The sequence below is a fragment of the Cavia porcellus genome, unplaced genomic scaffold (genome assembly GCF_034190915.1).
Source record: "Cavia porcellus strain 051 isolate PalLab524CR breed Dunkin Hartley unplaced genomic scaffold, mCavPor4.1 scaffold_23, whole genome shotgun sequence".
NCBI classification, from domain to species: domain Eukaryota; kingdom Metazoa; phylum Chordata; class Mammalia; order Rodentia; family Caviidae; genus Cavia; species Cavia porcellus.
Genome location: NW_026947506.1, coordinates 34,034,927 through 34,055,268, shown reverse-complemented (window position 1 = coordinate 34,055,268; position 20,342 = coordinate 34,034,927). Strand labels below are relative to the sequence as shown.

The 20,342-nt window shown below is 41.4% G+C and overlaps 1 protein-coding gene across 2 annotated transcripts in view; it reads right to left on the bottom strand.

The window, feature by feature from the left end:
• Positions 1-20,342, bottom strand: part of Sdk1 (sidekick cell adhesion molecule 1) — an 892,505-nt gene that overhangs the window by 172,707 nt on the left and 699,456 nt on the right. For both annotated transcript variants that reach the window (XM_063234098.1, XM_063234100.1), the window contains 3 exons: positions 19,466-19,613; positions 18,597-18,737; positions 13,688-13,869 (listed from right to left, as the gene is read on the bottom strand). In XM_063234098.1, coding sequence (XP_063090168.1) covers positions 13,688-13,869; positions 18,597-18,737; positions 19,466-19,613 — 471 coding nt within the window. The remainder of the gene's footprint in view (positions 1-13,687; positions 13,870-18,596; positions 18,738-19,465; positions 19,614-20,342) is intronic.

The window sequence follows — 20,342 nt, the reverse complement described above, 5'->3', positions numbered from 1 at the left end:
TGTAATATCTGCTGCAGACACCTGGAAAGGGGAAGTCACGCCACACAGCACTGTCCTTAAGACCCTGGCCCACCTGATTGAGCTTGCACCTTGCTGTCACCTGTGTGGTTGTGTGCTTCTTCAGTGTGTGAGGGTATTGTTTCCAATTAACTTGGCATAATATACAGAAGGCAAGATGATCCATCTATGGTTATTATTCAGTTTTGGCTGTGCCCCCAACGAACTATCAATGATTTTTAAAAATCTTCTTCTTCCTCCATCCTTTCCTTTCTTCCAGGCTAGGTGTCAATGTGAATTTACCAACACAATGTTTCATGAAATTTCAAAGTGAATCATCTGCCTTTAAAAATCTGAAAAGAAGTTTTAAAATAGTAGTCTTAATCAAATTGACTCAGAAAAAAGGAGCAAAATGGGTTTGTAGCTTTGAATAATTAACTTTTCTAAGGATTTTAGAGATGATATAATTTTATATTCATGAATTTTTCAGAATTATAATTCTCTAATAAAATAAAAAGAAATAGGTCAATATTGCCTACTTTGCTTACTGCATGCTTCAGTTTTTAAATTTTTGATGTGACTTTTTTTTTGAAAAAAAATCTTAAGAATGTATGAAGCTGTGTATGGTGGCACATGCCTATAAATCCAGCTCTCAGGAGGCTGAGGCAGGAGGATCACCACAAGCTTGAGGCCAACCTGAACCATGCAGTGAGTTCTGGTTCTGAACTGCATAGCAAGACTCTGTCTCAAAAATCAAAGCAAACAAATGTTTGTAAACAAAACTTTTGAAAAATTTTTTCTGAAGACATAAAGCACTCTACTCCACTTTGTATACTTTAAATTTATACTAAATGTTTAAGAAGTATTTAATATCATTTATGTCACTATTATTAACACTATTATATATATACAGAGACATTTCCTCACCACAATAAACAATTTTTTTTGGTGGTACTGGGGATTGAACTAGGGCCTTTGCTACATTCCCAGTCCTTCTTATTTTGAGACAGGGTCTTCCTAAATTGTTGATTTTCCCAGGCTTTAACTTGTGATTCTCCTGCTTCAATCTTCTATCCGTTGCTAAAGGGAAATATCAGCACACAGCGTCACGGCAGTAAAACGTTTTTGTCTCAGAGAATATCAGGAGGAAGCTTTCCTTTTCAGATTTGAATCTTCCAATAACTCCCATTTTCACAGCCTCAACATTAGTTAATAGAAAAGAAGCAGATGAAGCAGTGATGTCAGGCAAATTACCTTTCCTCAAAGAAAGTACCTTACATAGAAAAAGGTTAGAGCTAGTAAAATTGCCTGCAGGCAGAAAATACTTATAACTGCATCCAATCGAGTGCAAGAAGCTAGCTACAATGTCTTCTACTTAGTAGCTAAGCTGATATCTTTCCTTTGTTTGAAGAATCATTTATTAGACCAGGATGTACAAAAACTGTCAGCACCCATTTGGGTCCAGTGAAGCACAGGAAACAAGAAGGTGCTGTTTTGGGGTTACACTGTCAGAAGATGTATGGATGATGTGCTGGATGACCGAGAGACAAGCCTATCTGAGAAGATTATTAAATCAAACAGGTTTGTATTGCAGACTGATGGACACCGATGTCAGTAACTGCACCTAAACACAGTGTGAGTTGGAACCCCTCAAAAGAAATGCTTTTTGTCAAAACTGGTATTCAGAGTACGTATCTTTCATAATGCAAAATCAGGTGGGACTTTGGTGCCTCAGATTTTATTAGACTCATCATTCTGCTAACATGATTTATTTAATAAGGAACTTGGATCTGTAAGCCCCTTCTATGTGGGAGACCTTCTCTATGAAGACAACAATGTATGTTTTGATTTCTGGGCTTTTCAGATTGGATCTTGCTATAAAATCTTTATGCAACGTTTTCTGTTAGTGTTGGTATCCAAACCTTACACATATTTTTCTCTGTTATTTATTCTAAAGTAATCATGTGGCTTGTCTGGTATTGGTAAATACAATGGTGGCCCTTCATGCCTTCAGGGTGACACACTGCCCCTAGGGCTGGCAGTTTTCTTTTGGTTTCTCCATTTTTCTTGTTGTTGTTGATCTTTTTATTCTTATTTTAGAAGTTCTTACTATAGAGCTATTTATCATCCTAGGGGGAACATAAGCTACAGATACTTGCCATTTGTCTTTTTTCCCTGTTTTTTATACTTTTCTTTATACAGAATAATTTTGCTTTTTAAAACTTGTATATAGTTAAATTTATCAGTCTGTTCATTTATTGCTCCTGAATTTTGCATCACAGAAACATTATTGCCATTTCTAGGTTATGGGGAATTTTCTAAAGTTTTTTTTCTAGTATTTGTATGTATTCATATTTTTAACACTGATCTCTTTGATCCACTCTTGAATGCATCCTTGTACTTGGATTTAATTTTACATTTTTCCATACAAATGTCTCCTTATTTCAAGAATGTGAACCCAAAAGTCTAAATTTAGTAATTCAAGATGCCATCTTTACTACATGCTACCTTTCAGCACGTAATGAGGTCCACTTTTGAACTTCTTGCTCTGGTTCCAGGTTCTTCGCTTCATGCGCTAATATCACACTGTTTTACTTACAGAGCTTTGTGATGTGTTTTAATACCTAATCCCTTAGTCTTCCCTCATTACTTTTCTCTTTCAAGCTTTTCCTGGCTATTATTACTCAATTGGTTTTATGAATGAACTTTAAGTTCTAGCTACAGAAAAAAATACTATTTTTATAGGGACCATGTGACAATTCTAAATCGACAATGGGATTCTAACATCACTGTGGATCACCTTGAGTTTCCTGTTCAAGGACATGGTTTGTCTACCCACCTGTTCATACCTACTTCTAAGGCCTTCAGGAATGTTTGTAGTGTTCAGTTCTTGTTGAGGTTACCCTGAGGTTTTTTTCCTCTTGCTTTATTACAGTGGTAGAATAACTTCTAGCTGTGCAGTGTTTGCACATATGAAGTCAGTTGCTTTTTAATATTGCTGCTTTTATAACTTGCTAGTTTGAAAAATTCTGAATAGTATAGTATGATATTTCGGACATCAAGTCTTATTGTCTGCAAATACAGTTTGATTACTTCCTTTGCAGGCTTCACCTGCTCTCTCCACTCTACCACTACAACATTTATACTTCAACAATAAAAAAGAAAAGAGGCTGAGTGTGGTAGGTCACACCTGTAATTCTAGCACTAGTTGAGACAGGAGCATCACTAGTTTAATCCAGTGCTAGGCAACTTAGTGAGACTACTGTACTAAAACAAAAGATATAAAGAGTGTAAAGAGGGCTGGGGGCTGTAACTCAGTACAAAGGCTCTAGGTGTAATTCCCAGTAGAAAAAAAAAAACAGAAGAAGAAAGGAGGGAGAGGCTGTGAATCTGAGATCCTCTTCTTCACAGATTCCTCAGCCTCCTGATGCAGACTTGCCCAAGAAATTGATGGGCTTTCAAGGTGGACTACCATGGTTTCTGGCCCTCAGCTGGATTTTTTTGATATCTAGTGTGTGGATGGATCTCACATACTCTTCTGAATCAGACTCTAGTAAGCACTGACTAATACAGGGTGCTTACTGAGCAGGTAGATGAATGAATGAATGATCAAGCTACAGAATAAATAAGGTATTTGGACCTATCAATTCAATAATTCTGCCCAAAAAGGAAATGATGCTGGCAGGATGTGACTCCCGTGGACTGCTTCCTAAAAGCCACAGGGCTATATTCCTGGCCTCTTATTCAGGTGAAAACTGTAGTCCTGTCCATTAAATGTAATACAGCTTACTCCAGGCCTGTCCTCTATAACCCTCAATTTTCAACAGGGTATTAAATGGATGTATTTTTCCTGTTTTTTATGAGATAAACTCTATCCCTTCTCAGAAGCCAATTGTTCTAATCATCTTAACAGAGAGCCAGATCACAACCAGAAAGAAAAGATTAAAGATGCACAGTCTGCTGCCTGACTTGAAATAAGTGTGGCCGTCCTAACTTCCTTCCAATCATGAATGTTGGGCAGAAATTGCTCTGAAATCCCAGGGCCTTCCAAACAAAAGTGTATTTTCATTGGTCAAAACACCTCAGCCCTCTTACATTTCCAACTGATCACTACTCATGGCTTCCATTCTTTCTAAACTCATAACCTCTATCTAAGGCAGATGCTGGACTTTTGCCTCACCATTGAGGTTTCTGGAAACTGTAGAGGCTTCTTCGGGGCAGTACCCTGACTCCTGCATGTGCCTGGACACTGATGAGCTCATGTGTCACCGTGGCTCATGTGTTTTATTGAGGTGTGGCAAGTCCTTCAGGGGCATAAATCCTCTGCCAGATCTGGCAGGGTCCATGGTTTTGTCTCCTTGGTGTGTGTTAAGGTTTTCATCTAGATGTCCTCCCAAAGCCTTGCACTCAAACGTGAGGCTTTTGGGAGATGATTGGATCACAGAGTTGTGATGGTCATCACTGGATTAATCAACATATCAGTGGATTAGTTCACTGATGAGTTTTTAGCTAAATATGCTGTCAAGAGGTGAAGCCTAGTCAGGGGAGGTGGGTCACTGAGGGCATGCATATTTATATAAATTTAAATACAATTTAGTTCACATAATATAAATATATAAGATTGCATAAAAATTTAAATTTACATGTCAATCATGTCAGTTATACATATTTATATGATTATAGCCCATTGTGCTTACTTTCCATCCCTATTGGACAACAATGCAACTTTATCTGTTTCAGATAAACCATGAAATCTCAGGGTCTAAACACAAAATCTTTCCTTGCTCTCCAGCAGTGTCAGTTTTTCTGGAGGGTTCCTGTGACCATTCAGAAGGCAGTAACCCTGGCTAGTATTTGAAAGGTGCCAGATTCAGGCTCCTGCACAGACTGGTTCCCATTTGGAGTTCCAGTTCGAGGGCCAGCAGGAGGCACTTGAGTGGGTGGGCTTCTGTGGGGCAGGATGCAGTCCCTCTTGGCACTAGACTCACACTGTCTAGAAAGGAGTCCTGTGACTTCTGCTCCCATTTCATGGTGCGAGCTCATCACAGCTGTACAACATGCAGTGCAATTGCATACACAGCTACTGGCTGGCAATGTCATGTCATGGGACATTCCTTTATGACACTGCCAGAACTGCACACCTTGTTTTCATTGACCTAAAAGTGTACAATTTATAACATGAGGTACTAAAGTGCCTATCCAAAACTTAATGGGAATTCATGGGCATCCATGTCTCCTCTCCAGGTAATCCAGCAGAATTAAATGTACATGCCTTTCAAATGGGAGAAGCAAGCTCATTATGTGGAAGAATAACTACACATTACCAGTGGATATATATATTACAATGTGTGTGTCGGCTGTTCCCATTAATTTCAGATCATTATTGGCTAAGGCTGAGTTCTTGCATTGTAAAGGTTCTTGCAGTTTTGATACACCAATATGTTCTTACTATGTCAAACATTTCTAATCTGTTATTAGGATAACAAATATTTGACAAGTAATCGTGAGAATCATTTTTATTGACTTTCTAAAAAAATAGTTTTACACTTAAAAAGTTCTGCGTGTCCATTTCCAACTTATTTTTTCTGACTGTCATGCATTCAGAAGAAGATTGTGGGTCCGGTTGTCAGGCTGTGGGTAACATGGTGAGGGGGTGAGGCAGGCAGCCTGAACAGGCTGTTCGCAGACCCTGCTGGGTCAGCCCATGCCTCTAAGCCTATAGCAGGACAGGGACAAGAAGACAGAAGAGTATTTCTATTCTGAATGAAACCAGTTTCATTCCTGAAAATATTTGCACACGTGCCAAACACTGAGCTTTTCAGTAAAGGGCCATGGCTGGCCATTGGTTGTGAGTGTGTGTGTTGGTGAGGGTGCTTCTGGGTTGATTTTGCATCTGTAGCTTTTAAGTTTGTTGAGCTGGTGTCTCCTACTTTTCCTTTTCCTAACCCTCTTCTGGTAGTAGGAATGGTTGACTTCTGCATCTTGCTTATTGTGCATCCCTTCCAGACTGATGTAATCCCAACTTAAAGATTCCAAGATATATCCCATCTTCATGTATCCAATCTTTGCTTTTTCAGTGCTTCCTTTCTTATCCCAACCAGTGCTGCACAGCAGCCTTGGGCTAAACTGCATTTCCACACACAGATGCTTGTGGATAGTTTTGGGACCAGTGTCATAGCCTTGAGTCCTCTGCAGTGCACCACCTGGTCAACCTGGATGGCAGGCTCATGCATATTGTTTCCTGGTGTGCCTTTAGAGCAGGGGGGAAGATTCTGAGGTTAACCCCTAAGCTGTTCAGGTTTCTCATGGGAAGCACTAGGCAGGTTGGCTTCTGAATGGCAGGATGTAGAAAAGACATGAAGGGGCCAGTCTACTTGTGGCAGTGCTCAGAGTTGCTTACACTGAAGCTTTCAAGAAAATGAGAAGACCCAGGAAAGAAGGCAAACATGGGGCTAAATGTGGGACTATGTTGGTAGAGTACCAGGGAGGGAGATAGAAACTACTGTATGTATATTCTGTCTCAATCAGATACCTGTTAATGTTCTATATGTCAGGCATTTGGCTTAGATTTGGGGACACAGATACAAAAAAGACAAATCAGACACTACCGTAGCCCTCAAAGAGTTGCCAGGCTAGTAGGAAACACAGTTCTGTACATCACAACCTAATATGTCAGTCATCATAATTTAAGATGGCTTTTATTTTCCCCAAAGTCTTCTAATGACAGCTGAGGGGCAAGTCCTAGAAGTACTCTTTCCCACAAGGTCACCTGCAGGACACAGATGCTGGAACCAAGCCACCCGCTTCATCCTCTGAATCTGAGCTCTGCGCTAGGCTGATAGCCCTTGTTCACATGCCCACTCAGACCCCAGTTTGTTTCAAGACACCCAAGACAGGCCTTATAACCCAGAGCTTTGAATCCTAAGTTCAGTCGAAGCTAAATACCCTGCATCCTTGAATCCAGCATTCTTTAAACCTTAGGTCACAAATGATTCACAGATCAAGAAATAAATTCACTGTCACACCAGCACTTTTACATAATAAAGCAATGCAACAGGATAAAAACATCAAAGGTCATATATGATGAGGGAAGCTATCTTTTTTAATACATTTTTTGTTTTGGGGTATATGTATATGTGGATTTCAGTGTAAATGGATTTGTTTATCATGAATTAAAATAAAAATGGCCTCTGTATACCTACCTGCCATGAGAGCATAGGTGAGATGAGATCTCATTTTTAAAAATTTCATATACGGGCTGCAGCGAAAGCCTGAGGTAATTTTTGCCACACTTGATACATACAGAATGAAAAAGGAAAGCAAGTTCTAGTAATGGTAGATCACGGAAGTAAGGGCATGGACTTGGAGCGTAGATAACCAAGGTTTAAACTACAGTCTTTTCCAGCACTTTCTAGCTGTATGACTTCCTGAGATAAGTTACCTCTATGAGCTTCCATTAGTTTCTCTGTGTCACAGGAATAGTACGTCTGTCCCACATGACTATTGGGGATAAATGAAGTAAGATAATGAGTTTAAATGCAGAGTGCAGCAAAATGAAAACCATTTATAGAGGCTTTTCCTAAAATGCTGCTCTCCTCCCTTTCCTTTCCTGTAAACTCTGAAAGGCAAAATTAAGCCCATACCTAATGGAACATCCCATATCTATTTGGTTCAGCTTTTACTTAGTGTTTTAGGTAATGCTGGCAGAATCTGGAACATTATCCTGTTCTGTAGGAAAAGCCTAAGGCCTAGAAAGTCTTAGGGATTGAGAAACAAATCTTTTGTGCAGTGTCATTTAATGCCACATTGAGAATTTCCCAAGAGGAGATAAGAACAGGCTTGCAAACAGTGTTCATTTATAATCCTTACTTTAGGAAACCTTTTAAAGCCCAAGTGAGCACTTAGGAGCTTTTGCTAATGTTTTAGAAATGTGGATAACCAAATGTTTTCTCCATTTCTTTTAAAATACGAAATATTTCTCTTTCATTATAAGGTAATGTTCTGAAACCAGAATAAGTCATTATAGCACAAACATACCTGTTACAAGAAGAAAAATGATGAAAGAAACAAAATCAGAGGGAAAAAAATTAAAAGCTTGGGGCACCCAAAATGATGATTTATGGTGTAATTTGTCTTTGGACCATTTATATAAAAATCTGCATCTGCATCTTAATAGATGCATTTTAAAAAGGATACTAGGAGTTTGTTCATCTGCATGGGTTTGTTTCAGGATGTAACCATAATCTATTATAGTTTCTGTGCTAACACAGAGGAGTACATACTCAGGCTCACCCAAGGACAGGCAAGGCTGCAATATTTCTCCAGGTGCCTTTCATGGGTACTAGAACAATTTTGACCAAAATTGAACACGTGAGCCAAACACTGAATCAGCCCTGAATGTGAAGCATGGGTGGTGTCCAGTGACTCAGTCCCTTCCCTCCCACTCCACATGATTAGAAAATTGCTGAAGCAGACACTGGCAGTAAGAAAGATGCTCTTAATTACACTAGGCACTTTATCTGCAGAACCTACACACTATGGTTTTTCCCACCTGAAGCCCAAAGCATATTGATTTCTGGGAGTGTAGTGAAATTCTCAAGTAAATGTGAGTTATTTCTCATCTCCTCTTGGGTCATTGTGATGGAACTCTGACAGGCACGCTCTGAGTAGGGTGGAATCTGAGGCCACAGTTTCTGTGGTCCAGCCAACCTTTCCTCTCACCCCACTGAGAGTTCACATGGCTGAAGTCATATTAGAGCTGTGCTGCTCGACTTGTAAGTTAATATGTCTGGTTTAAAATGCCTTGAGAAGAAAAGGTCGGGGAGGCGCTGCTAATAAAATCTATTAAATGAGACTGGCGGACAAGATAATGGGGATAGTGGATGGAGGAGGATATGAAAAGTTGGGAAAGTTAGAAAGTATGTATCAGCCAATTCCTGCAGGCCTAAGCACCAGGCCTTATCCAGAGTCTGTACAGAGCTTTACCGTGGAGAACCCTACATTTCTAAAACATCTCAATAATATTTGGGGTTCAAAAGAATCTGGGGCTCAGGGGAGGTGAGCAGTGGATTTGAGACTTCAAGGCACAATATCACACAGCTGAATTCAGGGCAGAAACAATTTGCTTCGTTTTCCTAAGGAGCTTCCTGGAAGGAAACACATCTGAGACAAGTGTATGTGTACTAGAAATGGGGCTGGTACAAATGAGTGTTTTGTTGCTGTTTCTTGATACTGGTACCAATTGTGCAGCTCTTGTGCCCTATGCTCTCCTCACCTCAGGCCAGTGCTGCATCATTTATGATCTCTCTCTGAGAGTAGCTCCTAACAAATTTCATGTCCATTGATCGACTGTGTGAGTGCATGGCTTCCCTGTGGTCTTATACCTTCTCCAGAGGGCTCCATCCAAGAGTCTATAGAGTCAAAATGAATTACAACTCCTTCCCCTAGTGGACCAAGCCTACCATTTGGATGAGAGAGGAGAATCAAGTTGACTGGACAGAAATGTCCTCCTTCCCTACCCAGCCTGAACACCTTTTGCCTTTCTTAGGATCATCTGATGGATCATCAGATTACATTTTGGTGCATTCCAATAATTTACTGAATTAAACTGATAAGTAGTTAATTTTATGAATTATTCTTTTCCTCCTTCTACGCAGGCATTTCAATTACTCCTTCATCTTGAAGGACCTGCTCAGCCCACTCTCAGTGGTCACAATTGTAGAATACTCTAAGAATGCAAAGCAGGTTCCCAGAGGCAGGGAAACACTGCTCAGCTACTGCCCACCAGCTCACCTGGCCTTAGAGCCAAGCTTGAGGGCACTCTGGGGAACCGGCTGGAGTCATGGGCCTAGAGGAGCTGTAATTCTACAGCCCTACTAATTCCCTAGGCCTTTTGGCACTTGCTCCCTCCCGGGCAGCCAACATTCAGAGGTGGTGCAGTTTCATACTTAGAAACTGTGGAACCCCTGGCTTACTACTCAGCAGGTCATCTTAGAGAGTAAGGCAGGAAGTGCTAACTGCACCTCCATCCCCTTCTCTCCCCAGGCAACAGACAGAAACATACTTGTGAAAAGACTACATTTTCAGCTTACCCTGCACAAAGACTTCTATGAATTGTAAACAGAAGTCATGAAACTTCTAAAAAAGACCTTTAAAGGTGAATATACTTGGCGAAGAGGTATAACTCTGTTTCTCCCTCTATCCTGACTTCCAGCATGTGGACATGAGGGCTGTCACTGCAGTAGTCAGCTTGTGACCATGAGGCAAATTCTAAAGATGGGAAGGCAAAAAGACAAAAGATTCTTTTTTGACCCTGGAGCTGCCCTCATAACCCTCCACCTATGCCCCACTGCCTGCTTGTCTTACATGAGAAAAATAAAGACATATCTTTATTCTGTTTAAGGTGCTATCCCATGTAGTCTGTTTCTAGCAGCTAGACATCCTTTCTAACCAACATTGCAAATTTACTCCACTCCACGGCCCCGCCTCTGAGATCCCAATCAGCCCTTCTTTAATGGTGACTTTCATGTCTATGGCCTGAGTGTCCTGACAGGGGACCTTCTGCACATGTCTGGTGCCTCTGACTTGTGGGTGAATGAGAAACCACACAAGCGAGGCTGATTACCTTGCTAGTTCTCCCCTGGCCCCACCTTCCCTCTACCTCACCTGTGGGGCCTCCCCAGATACCCCAAAGCTGACATCATGCTTGGTGTTTCCTCTACTTCTATGACAAGGCCCGATCCATAGCTCCCAGCACATAGTAGATGCTCATGACGGTTCCTGAATGTGTGTATCTGACTCTACTGTTAGCAGATGGAATAACCCTAAATCTCTTTCTGTAAGACAATTAATGTAGAAACTTTCAAATACAACAGAACATACTAGTTGCTGTCATATTAGAAAAACAGAGGACAACAGTACTGCCACTGGTGTGTGTGTCATTTTCAGAGTGTGTTCCTGTTCCTTTCTTTACAGGTACCCTTATAGCATGGAAGGTGTAAACACTACAATGAACTTGGGGTTAGTGCCACAGCCAAATCCAGAACGTGTCTACACACTATGATTAGTAAGTATTATCACCCCTGATTTGTCCTGGGGCTCAATGCTTCCCTTGAGCCAGCTGGGTTGGGTGGGCAGGTACTTCCTGGGGACATCTCTGAAGCTGTCATAGTCTTAAGAAATTCTTTCAGTGGCTCAGAAAGAACATGAAGTGACTGAACCACAGAAAACGCAGGGCATTTACAGTCCTGCAGAACACAATGAAGTGGGAAACATGCAGAGGAAAAGGCTGAGTCCCTGGTAGAAACGACAGACTCTGCTGTGTTCCTGAAACCCATACAAGGAAGTCTCCTCACACAAGGCTTGGGCTGGGGACAGCAAAGATGGTCATGGTATGTGTACAGGGAAGCCATGTATACATGGAGAAGTCCATGAGAGCATCAAAACAAAAATGCTACATGATGACTGAAGACAAGAAACAAGTCAGGCCTGAAGCCTGTTGAATTCTGGGTTCCATGTTTCAAACTTAGCATCAAACATCAAGGTAAAGGAAAGACCTCGAGGATCTAGAAGGGATGCAAATGGGAACCTGCCATGTGTCCTTGGCCACCAGTATTATCTCTGAGTAGTTAGCAAAAACAGAGGAAGAACTGGATGTAAACAAAAATGGAATAGAAGTTTGGCCTTCATCCATGAGGAAAGCAAAGTCTTTCAGGGAGCCAAAGATACTCCAGTGACTTCATCACTCCTGGCCCTCCAGATCATTCCCAATCATACCTAATAAGAGAAGTCTCACTGTTATTAGGACTGCTAATGACAGATAACAGTGGTATTCACTCCAAGGACTGGAAGGTGGTTTCATTATGTGCTGGCCCATGTGATTCATACTAAGTTGATGTTAACCAACATACAGTTCTTTATGCATAAGTGATTGGAGGCACAACATGCCCTGTTGTATTCTGTAAATTGCAGGCAATTGCAGGAAGGGTCTAGGCAAACAATCTGTTTTTACGGGCAGTTCTCCTGTGCAGGAAGTATCAGATGAGGCTGTGAAACTGAGCAACATTCCTTTAGAGAATTGCAGGGTGATACACGGGAACTATTTTGAAAGTACCATCCAAAGGCCTATCCTGATCCATCTTCAGTGCCAGCTATCAGGGCAGAGTAGACACAGGAGCTCCTCCCACTGCACAGTCAAGTTACTGCTTTGACATCTCTGGAGGTGCTGCCTTCATTCTGCTTCCATCTCCCTTGCACAGATCCATCTTCAGATACAACATTCTAATCATGTCACTCACAGCTCTTATGCCTTTAGTGACTCCCCAATGCCAGCTGCATGAAAGCCAAAGTCTGAAGCCTAAAAGGCCCTCTTAATCAAGGTGAAACCTGCTTTCCTGTGCTCTACACAGAATTCAAATGCACCGATAATAAAACAAGGCAGTCACAGTTAATAATAATAGGGGATTAGTAATAGCAACATTAGTCATTTTAACTGTTTTCAAGTTTATTGTTATCTTATTAAATAGACTAATTAAAGCAAACATTCATTGTCCAAGTTTTCAGTTATTTTCCTCTTCAAATGAGTAATCTAGAATTACCTGCAGATGGACAAGTCCTTCCTAGCTGCCCTGCATTTTAATATTTCTGCTAGTCACTGTGCCAGCGGAACTGACTGCACTTAATTTATAAAGGAGGATTTATGGACTTGGGGATGACAACAGACAGCCAATCAATAAGGGATGATAATAACAGCATGTAATATCAAGGAACATTAGGTCTCAGGCATGATTTGGGGAGAGAAGTGGGCAGTTAGAAACCTTATCATTTGAAGAAGGTCAGGGCCTAGCAGCCATAAAAATACCTAAGCAAATAAAATCACACCTGTGAATAGAAGAAGGTATAAATCGCTGAATGGAAAAAGGATTTTAGATTTTGTGGATAAATTACTTCCCTGGGCAAGGATGTGGGCTGCTGCAGGACAAATGCAGTATGTCAAGAAAGGGTCTATTTATTACTGCTCAGAACAATAATGATGAAATGTAGGTGGAGAGAAAGTGTCCCAGTCAGCCAACTCTTGCTGGGGCTGAGACACAATGTGGGAGAAGGTAGGGGGTGAGGTTAGATGCTGTGGAAAGACTTTAAATAACAGCTAGGCCTTAACACATATATTTAATATCCAGTGGCTTTTTGACATTCTATCTGGTCATTTTTTCAGGGGTGTGGAGGTTTTTCATCTATCTAATAAATTGCTAAAAAAAAAAAAGGAACAGAGTTGAGACTTCCATTACCAATATTCATATTCCATCATTAAAAATAAAATTATAATCATTCTCTTTTAAAGACAATCACAGCATCACACAGAACTCCACTGGCAGATTTACTGAAAACCAGACACTTATCTTCATTTAGAAAAGTTTACTTCTGCAACCCTTTCAGGAATAGGTACACTAATAAAGGATGTTCCTAGGTATGTTCTGCTTTTGCTACCTAGAAAAATGCAGGCGGGACATTATTTGCAACCTTTCTATCACATTGCTCCAGTTTAGAAATAAGTAAAGAGAGTGGTAATCTTTTAAATGCTTCCTAGGAGACTGCATCCTTTAATTTTATCCCAACACACTCCAGTCAAACTTCACAAACTCCACTCCTGATTCAGACTCCATAGCCTGGGACTTCTGGAAAGCGAGCTTACCTCCTTGTAAGGTGTACTCAGCCACAGCCCTACTGAAGACGCCCAGGCCAGCCCCATTGTATGCAGCCACCTGGATTTCATACTGTGTCCAGATGATCAGGTCTGTTACCAGGCAGTAATTCACTTCCGGGCTGGTGATATTCCTCTGCTGATGTTCCCCAGGCAGTCCTGCTAGGCGGTACCTGCATCAGAAAGAAGCCCATGACAGCAAAGAAATAGCTCAGGTAGGAGCTACTGTGGCTATTCTGTTAGAGGAAAATTGAGGTAAACAGATACACACAGAACTGAGGAGGCAGCCCCAGATAACACCACTTGTTAATTTAACTATGTAAAAAGGTATACTTTACTCTCACACTGATTATAATTTCTGGGCATAATGTAACAGCTATTTCAATGTATTACGGTTACAGAAAAACAATAGTTTTTTAAATGTAACTTAAAACAATAGTTTTTAAAATGTAACTTGTCTAGAGTGTACAGTGACTGACTACCCAAAACTCTAAACATGATATCCATAGGGGCTTGAGAAACATCATCCCCTTGTGACTGCAATGTAAGGAAACATCAAGAAGCAGAAAGCATGTGACTTCTTGACATTTATGGGCTAAGATGTGATTCTGTTACTATCTAGGAGTTTTGGTTCCTCCAAGTGTATCCCAGAATGAGAATAAGTGGCTTTGAGAAGGTGTTAACATTCTTAAATGGAAATTCTTTGCTAATATGACATGGCGCTTTTTAGGGACCTTAGTGAGTGCCTGGGGAGCATGCTCTTTAGTTTATTAAAGCCAGAAATTTAACATCATGTTTATTAAAAAGGTGACTTATGCAACTCTGCACTCAGAAAATGCATAAATTAGGAAATTGCTTTGTACTATGAAAGGACTTTTAGAATATAATTTTGATTAGCAAACATTCTTCTATGATTCAGTTTATAGAAGTTAATGTACTGAACTAACTCAGTTAATTTGTTGAGCTTTTCTAGACCAGTCCCCAGGGCAAGACAAAAGATATGTGCAATATAGGTGATTTCCTAGTCATCCTGAAGCTTTCAAAAACATCTAATTTTTACCCCAAAAGTGGTACATAACTGCTCAAAGAATGTGGCTTTGTTTGATAAATAGAAAGGGGAAATGATTGATGAGGGAACCAAAACCAGAGTAGCAGCAATATATTCATTCACTTGTCACGGCCTGCTGGGATTCCCAGCTTCCTCCACGGTGCTGCCTGTCCCCAGGGCAGGGCACCTTTGCATGAAGGAACATAGCTGAGAAAGGTGAGTGTGGACAGGTGCATCTGTAAGGCCATCACTATTGGAAAAAATCAAAGAACTCAAAATTCAGTTCCTTCTATGTAAAACAATCTTCTAAAGAGAATGACAGCGGAACATGTAATAAGGAAGCAGGCAGAAGACGAGAGAAGTTTCTGCATAAAAATCAGAATTTTTTGGCAGCATTCCTTCACCCTCTCTTGTTAGAGATTTGTACTTGGTGAGGCTGGTTTGGGTGGGGGGCAACATAGATAGTCAAGAGCTGAGAGCACCTAAATGCAAAAGGCTCAGGCTTCCCTTAGTCTCTTGCCTGAAGGGAGGACATGGCTGCAGCTTGGGCCTGGCACGGACTAACCCATGTGACAGGCATTTCCATTTAAATTCCCATACAAATGAAGAACTTTAAACATAAATGGCACTGAGGACAATTAGCAATTTAGAAATTATAAATTAAATTAAAAAAATTGGCTCCACATCCACATCAGAGTAGCCTGGGCACGTGACTGCTACCGAGAGCTGCCCACAGTGGCGGTGAACTTATGGTATGCATGCCACAGCACTCTCTTTGTATCGCTGAAAGCTCAAAAAGGTTTGCCATCACTGACCCAAAGCCAATGGGATATAGTGACTAACGCTATGTAGAAAGGGCTCACTCCTGTGTACCCATCACTAGACAATAAACATTCCATAAAAAAGGAAAGAAATTGACTTGGGAAGGTTGAGGTGGAGTCCCTGTTTAGCCACTATGAGTTGGGTGACCTCAGGCAAATTCTGAACGTCTTTAAGCTTTGTTTCCACCTCCTCAAAATGGAAATTAGAGTAAGAGCATTTCATCCCAGCTGTTGCAAGAATGAATGAAACAATGGATGATGGGAAGGGATGTGGAAATGTTTTAAGTATGCTCTTCTATTGAAGCATGGGAGAGATGACTCTAACTTGTAAGACAGGAAATCTATGGTGCATACCTGTAATCCCACCACTCTGGCAGGCTGAGGCAGAAGAATCTCAGGTTTGAACCTAGCCTGGACAACTTAACTTGGCAAGATTCTGTCTTAAAATAAAAATAAAAATCTAAGATGTAGCTCAGTGCAAAGACCTTGGTTCCTATCCCAACATTACTACAAAAGAAGAAGAAGAAAAGGAAGAAGAAGAAGAAGAAGAAGAAGAAGAAGAAGAAGAAGAAGAAGAAGAAGAGGAAGAGGAGGAGGAAGAGGAGGAGGAGGAGGAGGAGGAGGAGGAGGAGGAGAATGATAGAAGGAAAGAAGGCAGGATGGAAGGACACAAAATAAATTTAAGGATGAAGAGGAGTCCTGTATAAGCCAACTACGTTCTTCTATGCCATTCTAAGACAGTGAAAATAAACAGCAGAACTCACTACTTCAAAGTTATCTGTACTCCCTGCTGGAAAGGCAGGTTGGCCCACTCTAACCAGTGGCTCAGGATGCTTTTGTAACTTTCATATGATGTCTAAGAAGGTCACAGTTAATAAGGGGATTGCAGGGCATCCTCTTTTTTTACTGGTAGGCTATGTTGCCCATGAGACTGGCTCAGCCAGAACAACATGATTTTTTATACAGAAATAAACAGGAGAATGTTTTTAGAGGACATAACCCTCTGATCCTCTAAAAGAAACACCCTGCCTATTATTATAAATATTTTATTACTGCCCACGCAGCCTAACAACTTCTTATGGCCAGAGCCATGGAGGTGATTTATTTCCATTTGCTCTTCATGTACTGGGCCTCGGTTTTGACAGAGACTGTGCCCTGGAGGATGCATGCTTGCAAACGGAGTGCTGATTTGCAGACCAGAGGATTATTTGAAGATGTTTCCAGGAAAATTCATTTTGGCATGGGTCTTTACTTTCTGAAAACTTTGATATTCACAGGCCTTGGATACCATGCCCCTATTTTAAGGTTTTCTTGATTTAAGCCCCAACAAATACAGACGCCCTCTTCTCTGGCACTCAACTCTACTGACACCATCGTGGTAAATCCTTTTAACAGCAGTAATCCCACAAAACAGAAAAATGTGCTTCCCTGATGTGGCCTCATAGCATCAGAGAGATGTTATTATTAACACTGCATCCCGAGCCTGCTTCTGCGGGATGACTTGAAAGTCCTTCTTGATAGCTACAGCCTACGGACACTTTCCCTCTGCGAGTCAGGGGAGGCAGGGGCTGCAGGATGTCAAGTGAAGGAGATGCCATCAAGGAGGGCAGGACAATCGTTCTCATTAGAGGTGGGTATGCACAGGAGTGAGGTAGGAAAGGACAGGAACCTCAGCCACACAGCAATGGAAAGGCTAAGAAGGTGGTCAGGGAACAGAGGGCTGTCCAGAAGCATCAGCAGGAGCAGATTCCATGGCCCTGTTTGTAGGGAATGACTTGCAATTTCTCTGACTTCTTTAAATGGAGAAGGACAGCTAGGGGTATAACACCACAGGGGCTGTGAAGCCCTTCCTACATTCCGGGATGGGCCACTTCTGCCACCTCAAGCAGACAATGGTCTGAAGAATCCACGGACCTGAGCAAACACTTGAAAGTAGCAGTGAATTGATTGTGACACAAATACTACATGCACAGAGATGAATAGCATTCATGGAGGTATGGAAGGTTGTACATATGTATACTGGGAACGAGTGGTCCTTCAAATATAAAGATAATGGACTTAAAGAAGCAATGCTTTCATGACTTCTTACCTTTATCTGAGAAATCAAAGGTCTACTTAAGACCTTTGTTAACCAAGTACAGTATTTACTGATCATAAGCACAGTGTGAGGCCAGGGCCTACATTTGGAGAAAGGGAATAGTAAATGCCAATAGTTCTTGCCCCAATAAAGCTGACAAAATTAACAATTATTTCCACAGCAGTATAATATATTAGAGGAAATTTAATAATCATTCTTTAATACTACCTTAGGTTTTTCTTTTTACTGTGTCAATAAACCAGTGCAATTATTATATTCATGTGATTTTTATAATAGCAGGAGTTTTGGCAAAGGAGATTTCTTCTCTTGAACAGGGCCAAGTTCTCACATGGTTGTCTCAATATTTTTAGAAGCTCACCTATCCCTTCTGAGGCAGCGACTCTTTAACCACATGTGACTGGCAGATGTGAGCATTTGCCCTATACTATATCTCAAAATATATCAGTTTCATTTCCAATGCCTAATGTTGCAAACTCGTAAGAAAAAAGTTAGATGTTTTGATTTCCTTGAAATGCTACATCTGATAAAACTGAGCAGCATGTTAATATGGTAACAACTGGCTCAAAAATAAGTCAAATTAGTTAGCATGAATTATAAGTGAATAAATCTATGCACCTAGTAAAGAAGGAATTAAAGGATTTACAGTGAATAAATAGCCTGCTTTGCTTCCTTACCCATAATGTCCCCCTCCATTCTCCTGCCAAAACGAAATCACTGATACTGAATGTAGCCTTTCTGTGTGGACATGCACAGGGACCTCTGCAAGGAGCCACATTCACTCATGCTCTTCAATTTGTCACAGTACCCTGACTCTGCAGAATCTGGGCCCTGACCTGTGGCTTCACATTACTGATTGGCTCCTATAGACACTTAGTGAAGTAGAAACCTGACTCTTCCTACTGACCCTCTAGAATGCCAGCATGGGCTACTTGCCTTAGGATATATCCACGCAGCACCCCGTTATGCTCTGTTTCTGGGGGAGGCTGCCACTGCACCATGATGGACTGGTTGGTGCGCCCACTGGCCACGATGTTTTTCGGGGGAGCACTGGGTGGTTCTTCAGGTAACATCAACCTACAAATAAAGGAAGAGGAGGGTAAGAGATAAGTACCAGACACAGAAGACCTCCACAGTATTCTCCACAATGCAGAATCTAGATCTTTTTTGCAAAAATCGGTGACAAGAAATGTGGCTGATCTCACTGAAAGATGTGTTACAATCATCCAAGAGGAGCAAATCGGTAAGGCAATGATATGGATGATGCCAGAGGTGCCCTGTTCTGGCTGAAGAAATCCACTTTCTCAGCACGAGGAGAGGATCACCAGCTGAGTGAGCTGCTTGCGTCCCAGAGGCTAAGGCTCCTTCTAGATCATTTTCTTTGGCTCTTTCACTATTTTTCGTTTTAAACTCCCACATTTGAAAAAAGCCATTTAAATCTCAACTACAATACAACTCAGGCTATTCAGAGCTTAGCTTGTCAGAGATGACTCCCTAAAACTAGCTGTACTCCCCATAGCAGTTCTTGGAGTCTGGGTAAGCTCCCAATCTCCTGAATACAGAGGACTCTGCCACTGGAGCCATCTGTGTAGGCACAGCCAGAGTACCACAGGAGAAACCGAAGACATCCAAGCAGTTAAGGAACACCCAGCTTGTTTCCCTCACTTGTACTAAGGGATGTATTTGCTCTCTTTGTGATATTCTTTGCTCTGAGTTTTTGCCAGTGTCCCTAAGTGCTGATCAAAGAACAGTCTCTGCTCACTGTCGCACATGTATTTGTCTTAAGAGGCTTGGGCTCTACTCACCTGCTTGTTTCTGTGCTGTACTGGCCCTTGCCCACTTGGTTCACAGCGCACACCCGGAACTGATATGTGCGAGCTGGGGTCAGGCCACTCACGGTGATGCCTGTCATCTCTGGACCAACATCTGAAAGGTGTACTTTCCAGGGAGAGTCTAAAGGAATGAGCAAACCAGATTCAAAATGCACATAATCCTGTGTTGGAATGATAAATGAATGTAAATGCCCGCCCATAGATTATTATTTCTGCGTCCCAAGACAGGGCTAGGAAAGGGAATGGCTATTCCCTATCTGATGAGGCTTAAGTCATATGCCCAGTAACCTGTGAACTCTGGCTTCTCACTTCTAACCTAGCACACCTTATATTATCCCTATGCTGCTGTCAAAAGATAAAGCGATTTTAGGTTCAACCTGCATATGGTGTTTTAGAAATTATGAAAATGTTTCTAAATCCTGGGTGCAGTATATAATTGGAAAAAGTTCTGTCGGCTCACATGGTTAGGCAGACTGCAGATTTGTCTCCCAGAATTGCACATGTCACTGAATGATAAATAAAAACTATATTCATTAACATTTTAATAAAAGAGGAAATGAGCATGATAAAGACAGATGGGCCGTGCATTTTGCAACCCATCTGCAGTGTGGCAACCCATTACCACCACGCCTTGAGTGGCTCTGGCTGGAGAGATGGGATGGGATTCACAGCAAGTCTGGAATATTTTTCTACCACTTTCTGGCAGGTGTGGAGGAGCGACTCTTTCAGCCAAATGGGCTGTTGCTAAAAGGTAGGCTTCCGGAGATTCTGTGGGACCCACTGGCTTTGCAAAGTTTAAATAGGCTTCTTGGCTCAGTTGTTTTTCAGAGTGATGCTTTGGACCACACAC